Source organism: Mytilus galloprovincialis, chromosome 6, assembly GCF_965363235.1.
Source record: "Mytilus galloprovincialis chromosome 6, xbMytGall1.hap1.1, whole genome shotgun sequence".
Taxonomy (NCBI): Eukaryota; Metazoa; Mollusca; class Bivalvia; order Mytilida; family Mytilidae; genus Mytilus; species Mytilus galloprovincialis.
The window spans coordinates 41915541-41940759 of NC_134843.1; the positions used below are offsets into that span (position 1 = coordinate 41915541).

General features: G+C 30.5%; 1 protein-coding gene across 9 annotated transcripts in view; it reads left to right on the forward strand.

The window, feature by feature from the left end:
- LOC143079603 (interferon regulatory factor 8-like) overlaps positions 1-25219 on the forward strand; it is a 51977-nt gene that overhangs the window by 21013 nt on the left and 5745 nt on the right. For 4 of the 9 annotated variants that reach the window (XM_076255025.1, XM_076255028.1, XM_076255029.1 and 1 more), the window contains exons 2-8: positions 11427-11607; positions 13207-13384; positions 14512-14606; positions 15430-15478; positions 21568-21675; positions 22715-22771; positions 23613-23743. In XM_076255025.1, the coding sequence (XP_076111140.1) occupies positions 11427-11607; positions 13207-13384; positions 14512-14606; positions 15430-15478; positions 21568-21675; positions 22715-22771; positions 23613-23743 (799 nt within the window). Of the gene's footprint in view, positions 1-9608; positions 9631-10814; positions 10954-11426; positions 11608-13206; positions 13385-14511; positions 14607-15429; positions 15479-21567; positions 21676-22714; positions 22772-23612; positions 23744-25219 lie in introns of those variants that run through there. The other 5 variants (XM_076255031.1, XM_076255023.1, XM_076255024.1 and 2 more) reach the window with 5 other exon arrangements.

The following is a 25219-nucleotide window of genomic DNA, read 5'->3' on the forward strand; positions in this document are numbered from 1 at the left end:
CTTTCCTCGTCAGATTTAATCTAGCATCGTAATACAGTACATGATATATAAGGCATGAAGATGGAATTGGTACAGATCAGCTGAATATATATGTATATTTATATGTTAAACCTCCACAATTAAGACCGATTGTGACATTTTATTTATAAATCTGTATGGGATCCATTGTTTAGTTTAGATAGTCAAAATCATTTGGCATTTTTTCAAAAGTATTCTCGCTATGTATTTCCGTTAAGTTAACTTTCTAAAAATGGACTTATTAAAAGTAATAGTGCATTGAACCAAACTGATAAAATGGAAAACCTTATGGCATAATTTGGAATTTATTTCATGCAGATATAATTTGTATCAAATTTGATTTCTTGCATTAAAATAAAAACTTGTAAATTTCAAAACTAAATTTTAGAATTTCATTTATTAGATCTTGCTACAACACGAAAACTACTTTTCTGTGTCATACAATGTTAACTTGATTTTCTTGCTAGATTGAGATTAAACTTAACCTAGTCAAGGATTTAACTTTAATTTGTATCATTTATCAATAGGTTATAGTTGTCCTATTCTTGCAAGATCGAAACGGACTTTCGAATTTTGCGATTAAAATCATACTTTTTGCGACAAAAGTCCGATTTCCGATTTTTGCTACTTGCAAATTTCATCTCAAGTTATTACCTAATCTGACTGTTGGCGAAAAAACACTTCTGATATTCGTTAAAATAATTCATAGCTTTTCGAAGACTCTTTGGCGTTTTAGAACACAGTGTATGATAGCCACAAGTTTAGATATATTGAAGACTGTATGTGTTGACATGTCAGCACTTCGGTGTTGACATGAATATCAATTATATGGTAATTTTTATAAATTTCCTGTTTACAAAACTTTGAATTTTTCGAAAAACTAAGGATTTTCTTATCCCAGGAGTAGATTACCTTATCCGTATTTGGCATGACTTTTTTGGAATTGTTGGTGCTCAATGGTCTTCAACTGTGTACTTATGTAGACAAAACGCGCGTCTGGCGTATTACATTTTAATACTGGTACCTTTGATAACTATTGTACATTTGTTTATTTGTTTATACTGTATGATTGTTTCATATTGGCAAATATCACTTAATCAAATAGTCTTCCCTAAACCATCAATGTTATCAAGCATGAAATCTGCATGATTTTTCATTGTTATTTTGATTTTGCATTTTCATTATAAGAAAAGTTTGAGTGTCTCTTTATTAAAGAGGTAAACAAAGTACAATAACTATTTCCGCGTACACGATACGTGTATTAAGAATAGTAATCACCAGTGCGCATAGTGTTACCATTTCTTTTTTAAGTTTTGAAATTCAAAATGAAAAAGGTGAAGTACTCTAGCTTAACATTTTCAGAATACGTAAAAACTGTACCCCGCGGAAGAAGATATATAATAACATTTTAGGAGACATTTGATAATTTCCTTATCGAATTATTCGAACATATAAGCATAAAGGTCGTAGGTGTATTTTAAAAGTATTCTGAATTTACATATTGTCGGACAACGCCCAATTTGCATTTGCTTCAAATATTTCATTTTAAATTGTATGGTATTGAATTGTATTGGCATTACATACATTTCGACTGTTGTTCTTATATACTTGTTAAATTGTAAAAAAAATATTCGAATTAGCTCTCGTCGCGATATAGCCTTTTTGTGCTAATGCGGCGTAAAGCAAACAACAATTAATCAATCTTATAAATTTATGCTTTAATCTGCAAATCAACCACCACGGAACTTTCTAGAACTGCTTTATTCGAATAATAGTCACGTGAATTTCTACAAATGATACGTGAGGTGGACTGTTTGCATTGTTCCCTCTCCACCCAATTTTGAATCAGGAATCATTTTAGTCCTGGTATCTATGATGAGTTTATTTACAACCACTGGGTCGATGCCACAGCTGTTGGAGATTTATTTCCCCGAGGGTATTACCAGCCCAGTAGTCAGCACTTCTGTGTTCACTTGAGTTATCATTGATATGTTCATAATAATAATAACTGTTGTCAAAACTTTGAATTTTTGAAATACTAAGGCTTTTCTACCTCAGGAATAGATTACCTTAGCTGTATTTTGCAAAACTTTTAGGAATTTTTGGTCCTCATTGATCTTCAAGTTCGTACTTTATTTGGCCTTTTAAACATTTTTGATTCGAGTGTAACTGATGAGTCTTTTGTAGACGAAAAGCGCGTCTGGCGTAAGTGTAAAATATTAGTCCTTGTATCTATGATGAGTTTAATTATTACTTTTAATGAGGGGTAAATGTCATTGAGACATATTAAGCATACATCCAAGAAATCCAGACCGATATTCGTTTTGTATAAACACATCCACAAACGGTGTCCATTACCTAGAAGAAAACGTTATATGAAACAATATTAAATAGATATAGGAAGATGTGGTATGAGTGCCAATGAGACAACTCTCAATCCAAGTAACAGTTTATAAAAGTAAACCATTATAGTTCAAAGTACGGCCGTCAACACGGATTCTTGGCTCACACCGAACAGCAAGTTATAAAGGGCTACACAAATTACTAATATAAAACCATGCATACGGGAAAACCAACGGTCTAATCTACATAAAAATGAGAAACGAGAAACAAGTATGCACTATATAAACAGACGACAACTACTGAACATCAGATTCCTGACTTAGGACAGGTGCAAACATTTGCAGCGGGATTAAACGTTTTAATGGTACCAAACCTTCTCCTTTTTCTAAAACAATAGTATAACATCACAACATAGAAAGACACACTATCAAATATCCATTGGAATGACTTAACTCATTCAAAAAACGCAAATTAACACACAATGAACGAATAAATTTGATCTGTGATGACTGAATGCAAATACGTAGTAAATAAAAAATATAACGGATACGTGATAAAGGTTATAAGTAAATAAACAGGTTTAAACAAAGTTAAACTATGGTACCACTGTGAAATGTTAAACAATATTAAGAAAATCATCAATTTTGAAGAAAAAAACCTGCGTCATATTATACACAGGTAAATGGATAGATTTTAAATTAATTTGATATTGCACTTCTAAAAACAGTAGACAGTAGATTCAGAAACATTCCTCACAGGAATTATTAATACTACATCAGATACACAAATTTTCAAAACACTAACCACATAACTTTTTTTGTGCAACTCTTTAAAAATCGTTGTGTAAAATTACATACTTTTTTCATTTGAGTAAACTTGACCTTGGTTTGCCACAAAAATATTCAATGGCAAGTAACAAGTAAAGCATCTTAAAGAGTTGTCTTAATGTTTTGATTTATATGGCAATAATAGTATTTATTTATTTCTTAATAAGGACGATTCTTTTTAGTTCTTGCACTAGACCATTATTTTATTTCGCATGTTGCTCTTTATATATTTAGTGAATTTAATAAATTGTCCCTGGAGTGACGGATTCAAACTCGTTAACTAGGGAAGTGAATTCGGTCAAATGATTTGGGTCGATGGATAGATTTTTCTAACGAGAAGGGTTTTACATTGCTTAGACAATTTTGAAATATCGACGGATTTGGTTTGAATTTTGGGATTTTGAGTTATCTTCCTTTGATTTCTTTCAGCTTTTAAAGTTAATCTTCCATTACAGTAACGTGTACGGTCTGGATATTGTTTTTTTTACTTCGAAACTTAAAGATGTAACGTTTGATTTTAAACTTTTACTGCCGTCAATGTTTATACTTACATGGTTTTAATTTGTTCTGCTGTGTACATATGTGCGTTTGCTCTTCTGATCCAAGAAGAAGGTTAGACTACAAAAAAGATTTTGTTTTATTATTCCGATTCAAGCTTGAAACCTTAATTTCATCGGCAATTGTCTTGTTAAATACCTATATAACCTCTATTATTGTTTGGGTTTATTTCAGGTTTAACCGTTTTTGATTGTTTTTATTGGGGAGCAGGATCATGTGATTGCTATCATGTTTGCGTAATCTTTAGATTCACTATGACTTGTTTAAATCTCGTTGACCTTTTACTTCTTTGCATCCTTGTCTAGATGCAGGTCGTGCCTGTCGGTATTGATATGGCTGGCATAACTGCTCCTTTGACAATTATGCGTTACAACTTAGGCAACAATAGATTCTAGTATCGTCGATGACATACCTGAGACAGTCAAATAGGATTTAATCTTATATGCCCCATTGTCTTTAAAATATTTATCTTTTTCGAATACTACCATTTTGAGTTGTATGTCAATTTATATAATATTTGCCTATCTTAAGAATTTGCAGATATTAATGTTTTACATTCTCCGGAAAGATTCATGTTTTTTGTATGTTTCTAAAGATAAACTTTAAGGCAATCCATCTAAATTAACGTCAGTTCTAAATTAAACTTAATCCCTGCTGCAACAAAACATGTAAGTCAAAATAGTGGTTTCTACATAAGAAAATGCCTGTACCAAGTCAGGAATATGACATATGTTATCCATTCTTTGATGTGTTTGAGCTTTTGATTTTTCTATTTGATAAGGGGCTTTCCTTTTTTAATTTTCCTCGGAGTTCAGTATTTTGTTCAAAAGTAAGAGTAACGTATATATGATTTAATATTCGGTCAGTTGATCATATAGCCAGATAAGTCATTTTTGGAAGCCATTTAACATTTCTATTTGTTTTGATGTCTTTCATTCATTGGAATATGAAAATAAGAATAACCAGTTGTCGAACCTTAAGTATATAAATGCACCGACATACTTTATCATTTAAAGAATGACATCATTTCACTATTACCTCATGTAGTGTGATACGTATTACCGTACATGGATTTTTGTCTGATAGCTATTTCTCGTGTCAATTTATAGCTTTTTAAGGAAAAACTTTGTTGTTGACTTAAAAGTGTAATTCAAATTTTTGTGTGACCATAATCGATGAGATACAATTGTACATTTAAATTGCCAAGTGAAAATATTTCCTGGATTTAAAAGTAATCTTTGAACAATGAGTTTATATCTTATATATCAAAATTTAGATTGTTATAATGTATTATCACATAAATAAACACATTGTTTCACATAAAAAGTTTTGTTGTTAAGAAAAAAATACTTAGGCACCACTTGGGAGTTCTTATATAGTGTTGTCAATCCACACATCCAAAAATTCAACTCTAAGAAGATATGTATTTGGGTTACATTGTCTTTGAAATAAACCAAAGAAATCATTGTAAAGTGTTGGCCATATAGATGGTAAATTATTAAAACAGTAAAGCATTGTTAGTTTGCTATTGTTAATCAGAATCAATGGTTTTATTTCATTCACTGTTCATCATATGAATAATTCAAAACGCTATTGTTTTTCTGTGCTCAGGTCATAAACGACCTTTGCTGATTTTGGGATCTCATTTTGGGAACGTTTACTCTTCAATTGCGTAATGAGATTGGCCTTCGGACAATTTGTATTCGAGTGTGCCGTGAAAAAACGTGCGTCTGGCGTACTTATAAATATTAAATCAGGTATCTTTGATGATTAGTTTAGACAAACAAAGAAAACTGTTAAGTGCAGCCTTTGTTTTCTGATTGTTTATTATATTTCTATGTCACTGAACATTTGATCTTGCAATTCTGTCATCGCATTTATTTTTATGTAACTCCTGCTGAAAAGGCTCAAGCAGAAACAAAAAAAGTGCATTGAATGTTTTGCACAAAAGACGAAGCATTTTTTTAGTTCTTTAAATCCGGAGTTTATCATCTATTTCCTCGATTTAATTAGGTTTTAGGTTTGTCTTTAAGATCTAAAACATATTAGAATACCTATCAACAGGCAATCTTATCGGCGTTTGAAAAATGATACACAATATATTATTACATCTTAAATCAAGGTTTGTCTGGTTTCTAAGAAAAATTTCCTAGACATTTATTCCCTAAAATACGTCCGCGGTTATAAAGCGAAGTAGATAATGCATATAGGTCATAGGAATGCCATCTACTTTTTCCGGTCATATTTTTGTTGGTTTTGGAAAAAATGAATCTTTTCCAAAAAAGTACAACACTAATCTTGTGGTAGGAAAAATTCGATTCAAATTGAACTATGTAATTTCAGATTTTATTGTTCAAGAAAAACCATTAAATTTGATGAGACATAGTCAGTTTCAATTTTCATCGATTTAACTCCATTTAGGAGAAAACGCGTAACTGTGTTAACCGATAATTAAACACAAAAAAAAACCGGATGTATGTGTTGAATTTTTTTTAACTGTTATATTGTAATGTTTACAATAGTTTAAATACTTTTCGACATATGAATCTCTAAATAGGTCTCTAACAACGGTATATGTTTTTTCATGTGATACAGTGTCAATCAACATTGATAAAATAATCTATTAATCATTGTTTCGTAAGACATTGTTAGTATTGGTGATAGTAAGATCACTATTTAATTTAGTATGTATTTCACACATAGTTGTTTATGCGTCGTAAAACAAAACAAGTTAAGATTTATGTAGGACTTACCAAAATTAAAAAAAAAAACTTGCACAAGACAATCCGAACTTTAATAAAATATTTATCGGATTTATGGTAATTTAAAAAGAAAAGGCATGCTTGATTTGAATTCGCAAATGGAAAACTTCATATTCACGTGTAACACTCAACTGTAAACCCTTTACAAGATACCTTGCAGCAACCCATAGTATCTTATCGATGTTCATTAATTTAAATAAAGAAAAAAAAAGCATTTATAGTTTTATAACGTGTTCCAGAGTAGGACCGGAAAGGTCGACAGGGTGAACAATTTAAGGTCATTAAAACAAGAAATTTAAACAAGAAATCTCAACCTGCTTCTCATGTCAGCTAGATGGAATTAAAGTTGTAATTCAAAACAAATACATAAAATAGTATAATGCCTTTTTCACTTATTTAAAAAAAATATGACAACACTATCTTTATCAAATCTAATTTCTAGACAGAACCTCTTCAAAGGTACCGGGCGTTTGATATGTTACGCACGACATGCACGTTTTGATATCTCAAGGTCTTTGTAGGTTTGTTTTTAAGCTGTTGCGTTTGTTGTCCCCCGTACACAGTTCCCTTTTTTGGTTAATAATACGAGATGTGACAGTGAAATCATTTTAACGTTCACTATAACATATTGTTTCAAAAAAAAAAATTGAAATATTTCAGAACTGCTTACACGTTGCGTCGTCCTTTTTTATTTATATAATAGTATTGTAGATCTTATAATATATATAACAATTTAATAAATAATAGCATATGCTACAATGTAATATATGATATTAATATTATATAAAACAATGTCACATATAGTATTGTAATATAATTTGATGTAAATTCATATATAATGTAATATAATACGATATAATATAATATAACGGAATATATAACTTTTGTATAATATTGATGTTGTTTCTTTTACGATATTTTGTATCATATTTTATTTTAAAAGATATCGTCATGTGGTTTTTTTTATTATTAAATTTGACTCAAATTTCTATTTAAAACATTACAGTTAGTTAAATTATAACCAATCCACTACACATAACATAAAACGGAAATTGCTGTACTGCATCATATGCGCATTTCGACAAGCAATGCCTCTTCTGTTATACGCTAACTCAAAATCTATGAAAATCTAAAACCTTAAAAAAAAAAGAGTAAAAAAGTAAAACGAAAATAACGAAATCCAAAAAGGGAAGTCCATAAATACGGGCAAAATCAAACTCTTATAACAAGTGAAAACAACGGGCATACTCCCGACTTGATAATTTAGGCATGAAAGATTTGAAAAGACGAACGAACGAATACATGAATAAATAATCGAACGAATAAATATGCGTGCTGAAAAAACTATAAAACATAAATTCGTAAGATCGGAAAAAAATATGGAAAATATTATATCTTGAAGTATTGCTAAATTTCCACGAGGGTATTACCAGCCCAGTAGTCAGCACTTTTGTATTGACATGAATCAAACTAATAAATTTACTGGTTAAAAAACTTAATAGTTTTGAAATCCTAAGGCTTTCTACCTCAGGAATAGATTACCCTAGCTATATTTGGCAAAACTTTTAGGAATATTTGGTCCTCAATGCTCTTCAACTTCGTACTTCATTTGGCCTTTTTAACTTTTTGGATTCGGGCGGCAGTTATGAGTCTTTTGTAGATGAAACGCGAGTCTGTCGCAAATACAAAATTTCAATACTGGTATTTCTATGATGAGTTTATTTCATCAATTTCCTCCCTTTTCATTGCATAGTTTTTTTTTACATTTTACATTTATTATTTTTGTAACATATTCCTAGTATACACTGATTCGGATGAAACTGAAGTATTATTTGAAATAGTATATAGTGGTTAAAGAAAATCGTATAGCCAAAAAAAATTTGTTGAAAATTATTGAAATAAAATTTAACAGAATATATAGTTGGAAACTATAAAAACATATGTAATAACATCAATTGTAAAAAAAATAACACAATTACTATATATATAGATTCATCATAGATATCAGGATTATAACTGTGTACGCCAAATCTGCAATACATTTATTGAAATATTTGACTTTTCACTCATGCTTTTGATCTACGTGGTTTGCTTTTACTTTATTTTCTTTCTTTTGACTATTCTATATGGTCTTTTGACCATTTTGTATTTTCTGGTTTTTGTTGTCATTGATTGACTTATTAAATGCAACTTTAAGAAATAAAACAAGTATGCTTGGTTTTCGTATCAGTTAGTAAGAAATACATATACAAAAGAGGGACGAAAGATACCAAAGGGACAGTCAATATGCGTATTGTAGTTTCTCTATTTAACATTTAATTAGATCGAACCATTATTTTTTCTTTCATTTATATATTTAAATGTTTGCCCTAAACCGGGTTAGTAACTTGAGCTGTGTATCGGAGAGATACATTTCGTTATTTGAAATAAATTTCTATGTTTTATCACAAAGAATTTTCTAAAAGAGTTTATTTCACTTCGTATAATTTATAAACAAGAGCATCAAATATGACATGGAGTCGAGACTAAACTTCGCAACGTTGCATTTACAAGTGTCATCAACCCGTTATAGATATTTGAGCACTAGTAAATCGAATTTGAACTGACCTATTCATTTTGACCTAAATCTGGCTTAAAAGACTGAACAATAAGTTCACCCTTTCTTAAATAGTTAGACTTTTCCACCACAGCTAGTTCAGAACTGTGCAGACACCTCGCTTTCAAACATATTAGAAATGTGGTCAGTCTATTCCCAGACTGCTCTGTATTTGAAATTTAACTTAACAAATTCCAGAAAATTACTTAAAGTCTTAAAAACTTAACGATTGACGGCCGACTTTTTCGGTGAAATTATGTTCTTATTACAGTTTGGAACGGCTTAATTGTTAAAATTAAAATAATAGCAATAAAAAGTGTCTTTTAAAAAAAATACCATTTTCAAAATTTAATTGTAAACACTTCTGCATGATTTTGAATCACTGAAAAAGTATCCTCTCAAATAAAATATTATCCGGAAATTTAGACGGAAATATTGCCAGGAAACTTGTTTATAAATTAATGCAAATATCGTTTTAGTTGAAATATTAAAATATTATTAATGGATAATTTTCGATTTTGTCTATGTAAGTATACATATGTTAGTTTTCTTTATAGTGCATTGTAGACGCGTTTTTTTTTGTGTCGTCTTTCGTTTTTAGACTCGGCGTTGTTAGTTTCTACTCGTCTTGTGAGTTTCCCTGTGAATCTGCCACTTCTTTTAAGTCGACATCAAAGAATACATATATGTGTCTCATCCCTTTTGCACATTTAAGCAAATAAAATATGTTTAAACTAAGAACACATATATGTAATTAGTTCAAGAAATATATAATATAAAAGAGATATTAAAAAGGTTATTGTCAATTTACCCAATATTTGTTAGACTCACAGTTGTATAATCAGAAAATGGTAAAAAAAAAAATTACTGGAAAATGAAAATCACGCTTTATTAATTTTTGCGTCTGTAGCACGTTTCTGGATCCACATTTCTTAGAAATGCAATAAACTAGTATATGAAAAGTTAAATAAGAAAAATAACAAACACCGAGGAAGAAGTCTTCTAAAAGATATCGTAACAGGTTTTTTTTTATGTTTATCATAAAACTTAAAGTAAATTTCATCAAGCGCAACTTGCTGTTTTAGACAATTTTTTGTCTTTAATTCAAAAATCAGATCGTTTTATGATCTATAAAATTATCATCATGATTGAATTTGGATCTAGTTTTACACATTTGTCTCAGGAAATTGACCCTTCATTTAAGCATTATAGTGAATTCACATCTGTGACGATTCAATTTACGAAGCATGTCCTAATATATATGTAGATATAGAGTTATAAAGATTAATGATTCTTATCATCAAGATGTCCTACCGTTATATGAGAATGCAGATTAAATGGTTTAGGAACGTTAACCATTCCATGGTCAACGGATATACGTTGAATGACATTGTTAAAAAGGAATGTTTATAATCTATTTTCGTGCTATTTGGAATCATCTTTTTCTTGATAATGCAGTATTTTCTCTAACGTAAATTTTATTTGTATTCAACATTTATAAGAAATCAGTTGTATTTGTAAACTAAATTCATACAAAAAACGTTAGCCCTCTTAAAATTTAAATACCATACCGATTACCGGGGCAACCCAATTTTAAAATATCTTATCTATTCTAAACAGAGGGGAATTCCATGTAGTTATTTTTACGTAGGATCAGGACAAATAAAATTGGAAACTACCGTGCGACGATGAGCAGTCAGCCGTAAATATTCCCCGATAAATTATCGCTATATATCTGTCCGATTTTCAGTTGTTGGATCAAAACTTGGAAACATTTTAAGTATTAACATACATAATTCATGGCAGAACATTTTTACACTAAAATGTATTCAAGAAATAGTTATAGGATGTGAGTAGTTTAAATCATTCAACTTTAGTGCAGCATCTTGCATTTAAATTAACAGTAAATGCAATGCATCTTATATCATTCGATACTTAAGTACTTATGCATTTTTCAAAGATTTTCTTTAAAGTGTATTAAGTCAGTGAATCACATATTTGACTATTTATGACTTCGAAGTCACTTTTCCGCTTGAAAATGAAAACAGTACGAATACTGAAAACGAAAAAGCAGATGATATCGATACATTTTGTTTTATTTCTTTTTTTTCATTGGTTCCTCATATTCAAACAATATACATATGTCATTCAATTAAAACAATTAATTTGAATTGAAAGTTTATGGAAATTTTAATTCACTTCATTGGTTAAGTACTTATCAATTAAATTTTATTGTATTACTATTAATTAAATGAAAGTGTAAAATATAACAGTTTAAAAACTATTATAACAAACATCAAACACCTTCCTTTTATTTTTAAGCGCTCCTAAGAGAATGGATCCACACACTCGACAGCGTATGCGTCCATGGCTAGAAGCAAAAATTGAGGCCGGGCAAATAAGAGGACTTGAATGGATAGATAGAAACCAAAAGATATTTAAAGTTCCATGGAAACACGGCGGGAAACACGATTGGAATGAACAAGATTCACAGATCTTTAAGGCAAGAAATAAAATTTGTTATGCTTTATAAAAAAAAGATGTTTCAAAAAAGATTTCATTATTCTACCCTTTTTATAAATTTGAAAAAAATATCTTTTCGGTTAGGATGATGATTGGACTTTGATTAATTTGTAAGGACAAATGCTGGTAATTTAAAAAAGTTGTTTGCACTAATCTTTTCTGTTTGTTAAACATTTGTTTGTTGTATCCTTGTATGCTAGAAAATATTGTAAATAATTGTTTTTTAAATCAGTAATTAGTTTGCTGTCAAGCTAACTTTTAACCGTTTCGAAGTTACTAATTTAAACGTAAATACATTGTATGCAAACTGTCGAATTGAGCGTATCTGATCAATTTATTTCTGGAAGCACACGCATTTTGCCAACATGAAAACGATATCAAACATATATTTTATAATTTAAGTCAATACTGTAGTACTTTTAGTTTAAATGCAGATTCAGCATACCTATTTTCTAATAATTTAAATTGTAGATTTGGAAAAATAATATTCGTTTTACGTTGGTTATATTTTTGGTTATCTTGTGAATACAATGTACGCGTGCAAAGCTAAGGTTATGTTGATATATTCAATTCTGCAATGAAGTATTTCACTGCAGCAAGGTTTCTTATTGTACATGTTGTTAACATTGTAATTTTTTTTTAATACAACACTTATTTTAAGGCTATATCTTTGTGAAATACATTTTTGCACCAATTGGACGTTAGTTAAGTTACATTTAACTATAGTGTAAAATTTAATAGCATAGTCACACGTTCATTTACGCACGTTGAAAGATTATCAACAGTGAACTTCAAAATTGCCTACCAAATAAGGCAATCAAGGCAAACGTTTATCGGTTTACGGGAGTTTTGCTTTACAAATTTAGCTCGGCTGGGAGAAAAAACTAAAATCTCCACCTTTCATTTCCGTGTGGACAATCGAAACATCTTTATAACCTTATAAATAACATCGGTTATTGTTTAATATATCAAAGATTAGTTAATCTAACGATTAAATTTGTTATGTTATATAGAATTTTCATTGCAGTAATTTAGGTTTAATCTCGCACGGACACATATAGTCTTGACTAATCCTTTGGGGATTAAGCTCCATCGTATTTCATATTTATGCCTTCATCGCGCGTAACTAATGATTTATTCTGAGCTCCATGTCATACGCTTGATAATGATATCCTTTTTTATAAATGCTTTTCAACTTTGTATTTGATAAATTTTTTCTTCTTATAAATTCAAACGTCACCGGTGAGTCCAACGGAGACGAAACGCGGGTCTGGCATACCAATTTATGAGCCTGGTATCTTAGATGAGGTTTTTTTATAGTCAGGTACACGTGTATATTAATAGAGTGTTAAAAAATGAAAGTCCTGTAGCTGCTAAATTATTTAACATAGTTGAACTTTTAATTACAGATCTGTGTTGTTATTCATAAAAACAATTTATCAAATAACACAATAACCTTTGCATGTCACAATCCCAACCCATAATATTGTAATTCCGAATCTGGCGTCCTTTGAATTGCATGTAGATCTTCATGATAGATAAACATAATAAAATAATATTATAATTCATCTTTATTTAGGAATGGGCTCTACACACTGGAAGATTCAGAGAAGGCGTCGATCAGTCAGATTGGCCGACGTGGAAAACAAGATTTCGATGTGCATTAAACAAACTACCAGATATTCACGAGATGAAAACATATGGAAGACTTGATGGTCCCGAACCATATAGATCATATAGATTTCTCAGTAAACATGGTTAGTATTAGTTATCTGGTGTAAGGGTGTAACTATTCTTCCTAAAATAATGTCAAAAATATTAATAACCAAGCGACGTTTTGATGATAATAAAAATTTGAAATATACTAGTAGACAATGATGTTCATTTGTTTACGGTAAACATCAAACACTTTTTTTTAAATTAAGGATGTACTTAGGTGAGGTTAGGTGAAATTTAATAAATTAAAAAGTTAAAATTGATACTGTAAGCTGGTAGAGCATCAATTAAGGAATAAAATAAGCTAAAAATATTGATAGGTCATGGACCTCCTTTTCGAGATATTTGAGATTTAAAATATGGCGGAAAAAGGCTGACTCGGACTTTTACCTTATATTTGCATTGGTATAATTAGGTCTCAAAACAAAGGAATGAAAATTAAGAATCTTTTAAAATTTTGGCAAATGACCTTTCATGAGCTATTAAGTCTTATATGAAAAAATAAATGGGTGTTATGGGGCAAAATATTTTACATTGTATTGTATGGAAAAACACCAAGGAGTCCGAACATTTGACACAATTTCCAAAACCTCACCCAAGTACATCCTTAAAGCAACAGTAGCTTATCGATGTTCAAATCTCATACAACGATTTAGAATGGTAATTAAGACAACAATCAATAAATGTGGAAAACGAATCATCTCCAAAAGGAACGATTCCGGGAACAAACATGAACAATTGTTTTTATTAATTTAATTGAGTGTAAGTACATTATATTAAGAGTTTTTGTTTAGATTCATATAAGCAATATTAATGACATTGTGGTCTAACATATCATTCAGTCAATTTCAATACAGAAAATTAGTGAGAAAGTACGAAGAATAGTAGAAAGCACATTTTTTGGTTTACTGGTGTTTTACTCTTTCAGTTCTTTTACTTTTAAACTGATATGTTGTCCATTCGTTTGATGTGTTTTATCATTTTATTTTGCCATTTGTTTAGGGACTTTCCGTTTTGAATTTTCCTTGGAGTGCAGTATCTTTGTGATTTTACTTTTTTTTTATTGCTTGTATAACTGCTGAACATATTTGACCATAAATTTCATGAAACATGCAGCATATTTATATAATCAAGTTGAATTTTTATTCTATACACTTTCCCTTTTTAGAGATCACATACCCGAGTAAAGAACCAGTGATTGATCACCATGACGACTCAAACTCACCACGATCATCACAAGACTACAATATGATGGTACAAATAGTAATATATCTTCTTATATATTTAAAAAATATTATTTTAATTGTAAAACAACAATTTTCTGCAGTTACTTACAGCTGGTAACGCAACGCACAGAGTTTGTTAACAAATATTTATTACAATATTCCCTTATATTTTAAAGTTATTGTATAACTGTTGCTATATTTTGGTAGAACACTATATTTTTGAATGTTTTGACCATTCATGGGAAATCAGTAAGGTAAGGAATTAGAGACAAAGTGAATTTACCACACTCTTAATAAACGACTGTTGGTTTGTTTTTTTTTTTTTTAGTCGTTTTTTTTATTCTTTTGCATTATATTACAGTATTAAGTCTAGAATGTAATCTACAGGGATAGATAAATTCAATTTTAAATACATGAACAAAGTCTTAAATAAAAAATAAAATTGAGACTAAGATAAAATAACACCCTTCAAAGAAGATTGCCATGTGCTCCGGGCGGATGAACAATTCTTGTTCTTTTAAAGACACCTGTCGTAATGTGTTTGACAAATGGAAAATATTGACGCGTTGTGTCATTGTCATAAATGAAAATAGCACTTTATATATTAGGTACGTCTGAGAACAATTTTATAGGTTGATCTTCATGTGGAAATAACAAAAGAAAGGAGAAAAGTAGGACTGGATTGTTATTTCAACAAATGAAACATGTTCGTGAACAAATCTGAAAACATTGTTTCGTAATGATTAGCTAAGTCTTGAAGACGTGCATAAGATTTTTGACAAGGCTCTATCATTTAGAACTATTTATTTAGATGCTCCTTTTTTTACCTGCATCTATATTTGAAATATTTTTCATTGTAGGACGACCAGAATGTAGAAATAAACTCAATGCCGGAAAAGGTTATCAAAGGTATGATAGTAATGATTATTATTATGGTATCGATAATGTGGATTCATTTATTTAGTAGGTACCAATTTTAGAGGATTAAGGAAACCTTGCTTTTTTTTTATTGTACACTGATATTTAATTTCTTGGTTTTGCCGAAGTTTGTGTACAATCCTATAGAAAATATGCCATTCGTTGGACAATTAATTTCGTGGTTCACTTGTACCCACAAAATCCACGAAAATTCGTATCCAACGAATAATAATGAATCCACAGTAATTGTGTAATACGTACAGATTCTGAAACCACTTTTGATTTTTATTCTGTATTTTGATAAAAAGGGTTATAGTTTCCATTTTCCTTTTGATGCTTAGTCGGCACTATATTAAAAAAATCTATCACTTAGTATTACAATATTTTAGTCATTATTTTTTTCCTTGTTTAGTAAAGCTGCATTTCGGTTAGAAAGGTACCGACTATAGATCACCGTACGGCCTTCAACAATTAGCAAAGAAAGCCCATACCGCATAGTCAGCTATAAAAGGCCCCGATATACCATACCCGTATATTTAGCTCTCGATTGTCCCGAGTCTTAGTTTTTGGTAAATTTAAAAAGAAACCACCAAAGATCTGTTACAAATGTCCAATTCCCTCAGTGATAAGAACACTACGATATAAAAAGTTTACTGGCATGCGACAGGCAAATGCACGTATTGCGTTTGGAGGGGGTATATAATGATACCCATTTAGTACCAATCGGTGCAATAACACAGATTAAATAAACATCTATGTGTTTCTATTATCTATGACGTTTTCGTTTTATTTAATGCTATTATCAATGATTTTTTTATTTATTTTTAATCATAAGAAATTAACTATGATATTGTCATCCCTTAGTATTAAGTAATATGTCGTAGGGAACATATATATATCAAGGTATAATTTTATTCAAAACTATTGATTTTTGTGGATGAATGTGTTTGAAAATTAAATCTTATCGTGAAACCATTGACTAAGTACTTTAGAATGAAATATGTTAAGAACGCATTGGAAAATATGAAAAATATTCGGACTTGGAATGTAATGCTTAGGTGGATTGGACACTTTTTATTATATATAAATAAATTGTCTTTTATTCAGAATACTTGAATGAATGAATGAATCTTTATTGCAAAAGTATAGACATGCTATGGCAAAATTAACAACATGTATTACATAATATAAAACATGGATAGAAAGCAGAGAACAATAGTATAATACAATGACATGACGTATAAATTTATGAGACTATATTAGATCGAATATTCCATGCAGCTTTAACATTGTAAGGTGTAGGTTTTGCCATATATTCAGCAAGTATTTTAGTTTATTTCAAAATGTTGGGTTTTTTTTTACAATTGAATCTCAGACTTGAAGACAGTTTAAAACAATTTAATTATATGTTAATGTCCTTGGTTTCACTCTACGAAAAACCAATAGAAGGAACGTTATCTTTGCGAACGATATTAAACATAGGAAATAATTCTGATACAAATATAGACATAGTCATTGAATACAGAAACTACAGGATTTCTTTTCTATGGTACTGAAGTTTCCTTATTTTTCATTTAGAACAAACTGCCATTGTAGGTGATTTTCTTGCTAGAACAATACATAATAAATTTTTAAAATTATCTTAAAAGACAACAGTAGTAATCGTATTACCACCGGAATAGACTATCGTAGCTTTATTTTTTTTGCTAAGCACGTATATATTTTTGTCGTTTTTATGCAGCCAAGATCGAAACTCATCAACCTATTTTTGACTGCATATACTTTCAAAGTCTCTTGAAATATATCTACGGTTTTTAAAATTCAATAATGAGTAATGAGAAACGAAAAACATTAAAAAGAAATAAGAAGAAAACATATAAGTTGTCATTAAGCATTTCTTGTTAAGATATTTTTGTGCTGAAATTCAATAGGAATGAAGAAACTATGTTTTTTTTCATTCAAAGCATTATCGAGCAGATTTATTATATGTTTTCATAAATTTAATCAAGCTGTAAACCAGGCTTTTTCCACAGTTTCCTACATAAGGAAATGCCTGTTCCAAGTTTGACATATGAGAGTTGTTTTTCGTTCCCTTGACGTGTTCGAACTTTTGATTTTTCCATTTGTAAAGGGAATTCCGTTTTGTATTTTCCTTGGAGTTCCATATTTTAAAAGATTTCACTTTTGACTCCTGTCTCTCGTTTTATTCTACATATAAGGTATGCAGAAAGTATACAGATTGATTACCCTTATTTGTTTTTATTTCCGCTTACATTTATTAAAATAATTGGTTTTACTTGACTTTCGTTTCTTTTTGTCCTGTCTTTGTTCCAGGTGATGTTCATAAAGTTGTTATTGATGCATTACAATAAAATAAACAAGATTGAAAGGAGATATAGGGCTTACAGTTGTTATCAAATAATTCGTTTCTATGTATGTTGGCGTTATAGTTGGTGTGTTTCTCTCGGTTTTACTTTGTAGCTGGTTTTGTTTTCTTTCAATCGATTCATGACGTTTAACACCGGTAAACTACTGTTGCCTTTATTTACATATATTTACGTTTACATCAATAGGAAGTTAATGTGCGTCATCATTTATAACTTTCATTGAATGCTACACATTTCTTGTGTTAATGTCTATAAAGACAACACATTTAAGGGGTATCATTTTTTGTACTGTAGCGACAAATATTTCATGTTGAATTCTTTGTAAAATTATAATGCATTCATTGCCAATTTCTTAACTGGTCTTTTGTCGGAGCATCTAAAATGTGTTAACAATTGCCTAGTTTCCGAAATTGCTTTCGATACATTCTCCTCAACAAGTTGAAGCCACTTGCGAGGTTACCATATGTGCACGCAAACAAACAAGAGATTAACAAGATAGCAGTACATAATCACCGTCTAAATTGCAGGTATCCGAGCTGCAGAAATTAGACGAGAGCATTCAATACTATATATTAACTTGATCCTGCACCACCATTTAGGAATACTGTTCCTGCAGTTTTTATATTGCGGTGCCAACCTTAAACATTAAATATGCTAATAAGACCCCGTTTACACTGGCAACGAAATTGAATCGATCTTTATTTGAATCGATCTTAAAAAGACCAGTTCGCATTTACATCGCACAAGCGTTTACACCAAAAAAAGATCGATCTTTTTAAAACCACCTCTAAAGGTAGACTTTTTAAGTCCGATTGAAGATCTGACTTACTCGTTTACACTGGACCAAAGATCGATCTTTTTTGTCAGTGTAAACGGGGTCTTAGAACAAAATTGAATGAATGCAAAGATTAGATACGCTTGAATTTGTAGCTTAATTTTAAATTATAAATTGTTTTCGTGATCAATATTTTGAAGTTCCCAATCTTCAAAATTAAAATTTTTAGAAGGTTATACGATATTCAATCATATAAATGTGCATCTTTTTGCCGGTTATTATCTTAATGTTACTTGTTTAACAAAGTTTTATCTTGTCTTTAAAGATCTCAGTATAAGATGTTAGTCGTTGTTCAATGCGACTTATTGATTTGACAATTTAGTTTATAGATGTAAGCTTAACACGCAATAATTGTCTACTGTATGCATCTGACTATTTACTGATTAGATATAGAAAGATGTGGTGTGAGTGCCAATGACACAACTCTCCATCTAAATAACAATTTATAAAAGTAAACCATTAATGGTCAATGTACGGCCTTCAACACGGAGCCTTGGCTCACACCGAACAACAAGCTATAAAGGACCCCAAAATTACTAGTATAAAACCATTCAAACGGAAAACCAACGGTCCAATCTATATAAAAATAACGAGAAACGAGAAACACGTATAAATTACATAAACACGTTTGGTTTGCATGTTTAATCCCGCCCATTGTTGTGCCTGTTCAAGTCTGGAGCCTCTGGCCTTTGTTAGTCTTGTATGATTTTTAGTTTTAGTTTCTTGTGTATATTTCGGAGTTTAGTATGACGTCCATAATCACTGAACTAGTATACATTTTTATTAAGGGGTCAGCTGAAGCACGCCTCCGTGTGCGGGAATTTCTCGCTGCATTGAAGACCCATAAAGGCATTCTTCGGCAGCTGTCTGTTCTTTGGTCGGGTTGTTGTTTCTTTGACACATTCCCCATTTCCATTCACATATTTGTAAAAAAGTGAGATTGGATTTGAATGGGACAAAAATATTGCGATACAAAATCAGTATGATAGAAATGAGTTTATAACAATTATTGATACGTTGTCCTTTTGTAGTTTATAAGTCCAGCATGTTAAAAGTGAACTTGATTTCCTTTATAATTAATGTCATATTGAAGACGAAATAAAGACGAAACGGGCGTCTGGCATAAATACAAAATTTTATCCTGGTATCTATGATGAGTAAATTGTCAATCATTCATAAATTCCGTTCTGATATGCTTGTCATATCTAGAATTTTTTTCAAACGTTCCATTATTATAGGCATCCTCGATAATCTCTTTTAAATCCCATATTTCTCATAGTAAATTAATAATCATCAAAGAGTTGTTTAAATGTTTGCTGATGTCTAAAATCTGTGTTGGGGGTCTCGAACTACTATATACAAACGTGACCTTCCTTTCGTGACTTGACAGGTGATATGCCTGATCACATAAACAGGAAATAATACATGATTATATCTAAATACTTCCATCTTATTTATTTATCACAATTGTGTCAAGGTCAAATGTTTTGCTTGATTTATAACAAATTTGTTTTTGTCTGTTTTGTTATTTTTTTATAATTGCATTACATTTTCGGTAATCTTCTGATTTAAAGAATCTTGTATTTACTTGGAAAAATCTGGTATAATTGTTGTAACAATGTAATGGAAAATACGTAAGCCAGCACAACTCGTTCTTTGACTTAAATATAGCTCATTTATGTAATGTTTATTAAAGGAATTCTAAGTAAATGCATTTTCAACAACCCATCGTGCAATTTATGTTTGTTAAACAAAAGTTTACAATTTCTAGTTGATATCTCAAATACCTGATGTACTGGAAATCTTTAAAGTGGTAAAAGGCCGAAACTTAATGTTTGTAGGGTTACATTTATTTTTGAAAATGTGATAGGCAGATTAGTATGTTTCATTAAAAAAAATATCAAAACATTTAAACAGTATTTACCGTAATCAAATTTATCTTTCCCGGATTATGCATTCCTATGAACATGACTTGTGAAGTCTGACTTGCTTTCATTCTCCTTTCAATTTTCATCACACACGCTCACACGAAGATAATAGTTTGACAGAAAATATATATAATAGAGATATGATTTTTTTAAGAAAATGTAAATGTATGATAATTGCTAGAATCACAACAAAGCTATTCAGTGCTTTAATCATTCCATAATTATACGTGTCCTTAAAACGACTGACAATCGATACCACCGTTGGTTGACTGCTAGTCCCTGACAGTCCATCACCGGGTCGATATCGCCATTGGTTAAATTCTAGTCACTGATGGTCCAGCACTGGATCGATATCACCGTTGGTTGACTGGTGGTCCCTGATGGTATGATATGATCAATAGTTCGTGATTCGGTACTGACATGATTCATGATATACCTATTTTTTATTCTCCTTCGGGGAAATATTAAGAAACTAGTGTTCGGACTCCCGAAGACACAGTCGATCCTGATGTTGATTTGGCTATTCTTTTATGTGCGTTTTTGTCGTCTTGCTCCTTTATTAATTGCGTATTTATATATGCTTTCAAAGTTTAAGATTTGAGCCTTCCAAATGTTATTTAATCCAGACAAGCTATTCGTACGCAAAAAATTTATGAAAAGTTTTTTTTTTTTATTTTCAGAAAGAAACAATATATTTTGTAGAGGATAAAACAATATTTCAAATAAGTACATTTTGGAAAGATTATAAACCAGAAAGGGTAATTGGTGCTGTAACTTTTCACATAGCCTATAATGAAAAGTATTTATATGTGTATGGTTTTAGTTTGAATAAATGTATATATGAACCATTTCATTTATTGAAAGGGTTGTGAAATGAGGATTTATTCAAATCGATGACTTTGTTATAATACTAAAATACTTGTTTTTCAGGTGAAATTGATATAGATGAAAACATAATACCATCAGGCAATCTTCCATCAGATTTAAGAGATCTTCGAATGCAACCAATATCAAATGGACTGGTCAAGCCTGTTGATGGTATGTTTCATCATTTCTTTTTTCAAGTTATAAACTATTTATCATTTGACCAAACTGTTTATGCACTACGGTGTATCAACTCAGTTAAATACAAATAAAAGATACTGTGTCAAATCCCATGAAACAATTTTTTTTTCAAATCTATAAAGGCAAGAGTAGAATACTGCTGTTTAAAAGTCATAAATCGATCGAGAGATAAAAAAAAATCCTGGTAAAAAACTAAAACCGAAGAAAATATGCAGTTAAAAGCGTCCGAATGAGGATTAAACAGGTTTGCGAGTATAGAAAACAATTCTTTATTCAAAATATCTCTATCATATGAAACGTTGTCAGAATACTTTAGAATACTAATGAAGTTGAACACTCACTTGTATTTGACATATCAGTTGAACACTTTATAAGATTATACCAAATTAAGGTATTTCCGGAGTTTTTGTGGTTTGGTTTATTTATTTGTGATTATCGCGAGACATGTAAAATGCTTTGTATCTGTTAAGTTATACTTAAACCATAAAAAGTAACGAATTATCGAGATATCTGTAAGCCTTCATAATCTGTTTTATGTTTAGAAATTTGACACAATGTTGTAGCAACTTGGTATATACACGCCTGAATCTGTTATACTATCAAGTTATGTCAAGATTATATTACTTTTTTTTAAATAACAAAACAGATAAATTAGTTACAGTTGACTTTCGGTCTAACCTAGGTGTAACTGAACTCATTAGCTATAATTTCGTCAATTATGATATGAATTTTGTGAAACCTAAGCAGCATCAAATGACCTGTTAGTATCATATCATTAAAAAGAAATACTTTAGTAAAAATATTTTGTTATACTAACATGAATTGATGCAATAAACTCGCATATTCATAGTAAACATTCAAGCAAATTTCAAGCAAAACAAGATATCAAATACTGGTATTATAGTAAAAAAAACTAAGAAAAACAAACAAAAGAAATTGTGTTTACTACTTCACCTGCAGACTTGTGGACACATGTTCTTCTATTCAATTGCATATGTATTTCTTTTTTAAGGAATTGATGCTATCAACCCCACCCAAGGAAATAATTCATTACAGGACAGAGAAGTCGGTAAGAAATAAGAAAGTCTTTCGACGACATCATGAATGAAATAATACAAAGTTGTTTTTAGAAGAAAAAAAACGGGAAATTTGATGAAAATTCTATACTTGTAAATTATGCCTCTAAAATAGCATTGTTCTCAATCAATCAACTTATTTGCGAAATGAGGTTGCTTGTTGCTTCCAAATAAGCAAAACATAATACCAGTCGAAAAATGTACACACATTCCTTAAAGAGGGGGTCAGATTTGTCCTAATCCCGAAATCCCGGGCTTAAAAAATATGAACTCCCAAGGTCCCGAATTAAAAAAAAAAAGAATCCCGACATCTCGAAATATGAAAAAAGAATTCCTGGATCCCGAAAGGATCAATCTTGAAATCCCGAGCTTAAAAACACCCGATCACAGAGTCCGAGAAAGAGAAAAAAACGACCCCCACGCTTTTAAGCTCAGTGTTTAAAAAAAAAATACGTAAACAAATATCAGATAAATGTATAAAATCATCTTCGTCATTTTTTTTACCTTGACATATTCCGTTTGTTGAACCGAAATAATTAAAGAAAACTATGTACGAAATAATCTTAAAATACTTTCGTATAAAATTCCCGTACCTCAATGTTCGGTATTTTTGTTATTTTACTTTTTACAGGGTGGTTTATTATTACAGTATATTTGTCTGTATCTATATACATATATATACTAGTGAATGTTAAATGTAAATAAAAAAAATACAAAAAAAAATCTGTCCATAATATATTATATCATACACATGTGTGAAGTAATAAGCCTTAATTATCTTCAATAAGTTAAGTTGGTGATTCAGGTTGTAACTGTATTTTTATTTTTCTTCAGATCCCACAATGGTGTTCAAACTTGGGTACAGACATGTTGATCTTGGTAGCCATACTGTGCATAACTCTAGAGGATGTCGACTTTACTACGGACCTTCCGATATGGAACTAAATGTTCACCTACAAAATGAGGTAGTCTTTATAGTCACGTGGGTTTTTTTTACTCAGAATTTAATATTTTGTATGCACAAATACTGTTACCATCTTTATCCTACAGTCCGCCGTTTTTTTCTGACCACAAAGATTTTATTTTAGTTATGCCTGCTAACCTGCAACGTATTTGTATACAGAAGAAAAAGTAACGGCTTACAGATCTAGTTTGACTACGTTTCATTTGAATGATGTGATTGTATGAGAAAATGCCTTAATCGCATAAAAGAAAAACATGGTCCCTTAAAAGTTTTACCCTGGCATCTTTGTGTGATATAAGGCTGATTATAAACAGTGTCCTTGTAAAAGAAAAAGAAATGAAAATTAGTATTCAGATACTGTTTAGTGATTGATGTCAAATTAATCACCCACTGGTTTGTATTTACAAATTAAAATAAATGGAAGTAGGAAACCAACTTTTTTATATATAATTTCCGTGATCAGTCTTTTCTAAAGGTAAAAAGAATAATTAAAGATAAGCTGTTTAGATTGAAGTACGATTGTTGGCAAAGTGTGGGTGACTCTTATTTTTGTGTGAGAACATTTGTTAAACTTACAACACTGCTGATAGTTCATCACAAACCTCTTTTGAATTAAAATTAACCTTCAAGTATTTAATTTCCGTTTAAAAATGATGTAAAGTATGTTGACATTAACCTTTTGACAATAAAAGCCAATTGTCAAGTCCTCTTTAATTTAAAAATACAAGTAAGTGCCCATAGAAAACTGATTTCTTTTTGAAGAAAAAAAACTTCCTTTTTGGTGATCTTTAAGTGGTAAACAGAATTTTCGTAGTAACTCCCAATGTATAAAACTAATGGTTTAAGGCCCATATGTAACACAGGTTCAATGGCGTTTCTTCTTTCTATGAAATTATTTCCTTGGCTGTATCAGCAAAACCTTTTTGTAATTTTGGGTCCTCAGTACCTTCAACTTCCTACTTTATTTTATCTTTTAAATATTTTATTCGATCGTTACTGATGCATCTTTTCAAGACATGCAACGCGTCTCACGTACAAAATTATAAGCCTAGAGGTCTGGTATCGTTTGTGAAGTTTTTATTATTTATACTCCATGTTGCAATTTAAGCATCGTTGATTCAAGGATAGATATGGAATCATCATAAACGTTATTAGATAGATAAATTTGGATCTATAATGTATGATTAGGCATTTCTTTAAACAGTCGGAGGTATTTTAGAGTTAAGAATGCGAAAATTGATAAACATATGTCTTTCTTTGTTGTAATGTCACACTAGTGTTTCAGATAAGGGTGAAGGTTGGTACCTATTGTAGCTCGTTTCTCGTTTTTAAAGATTAGACCGTTGTTTTCCCGTTTGAGTGGATTTACACTAGTTGTTTAGGGGCCCTTAATAGCTTGCTGTGCTGTTTGAACCAAGACTTTGTGTTGAAGATCATACTTTGACCTTTAACGGTTTACTTTTACAAACTGTGACTT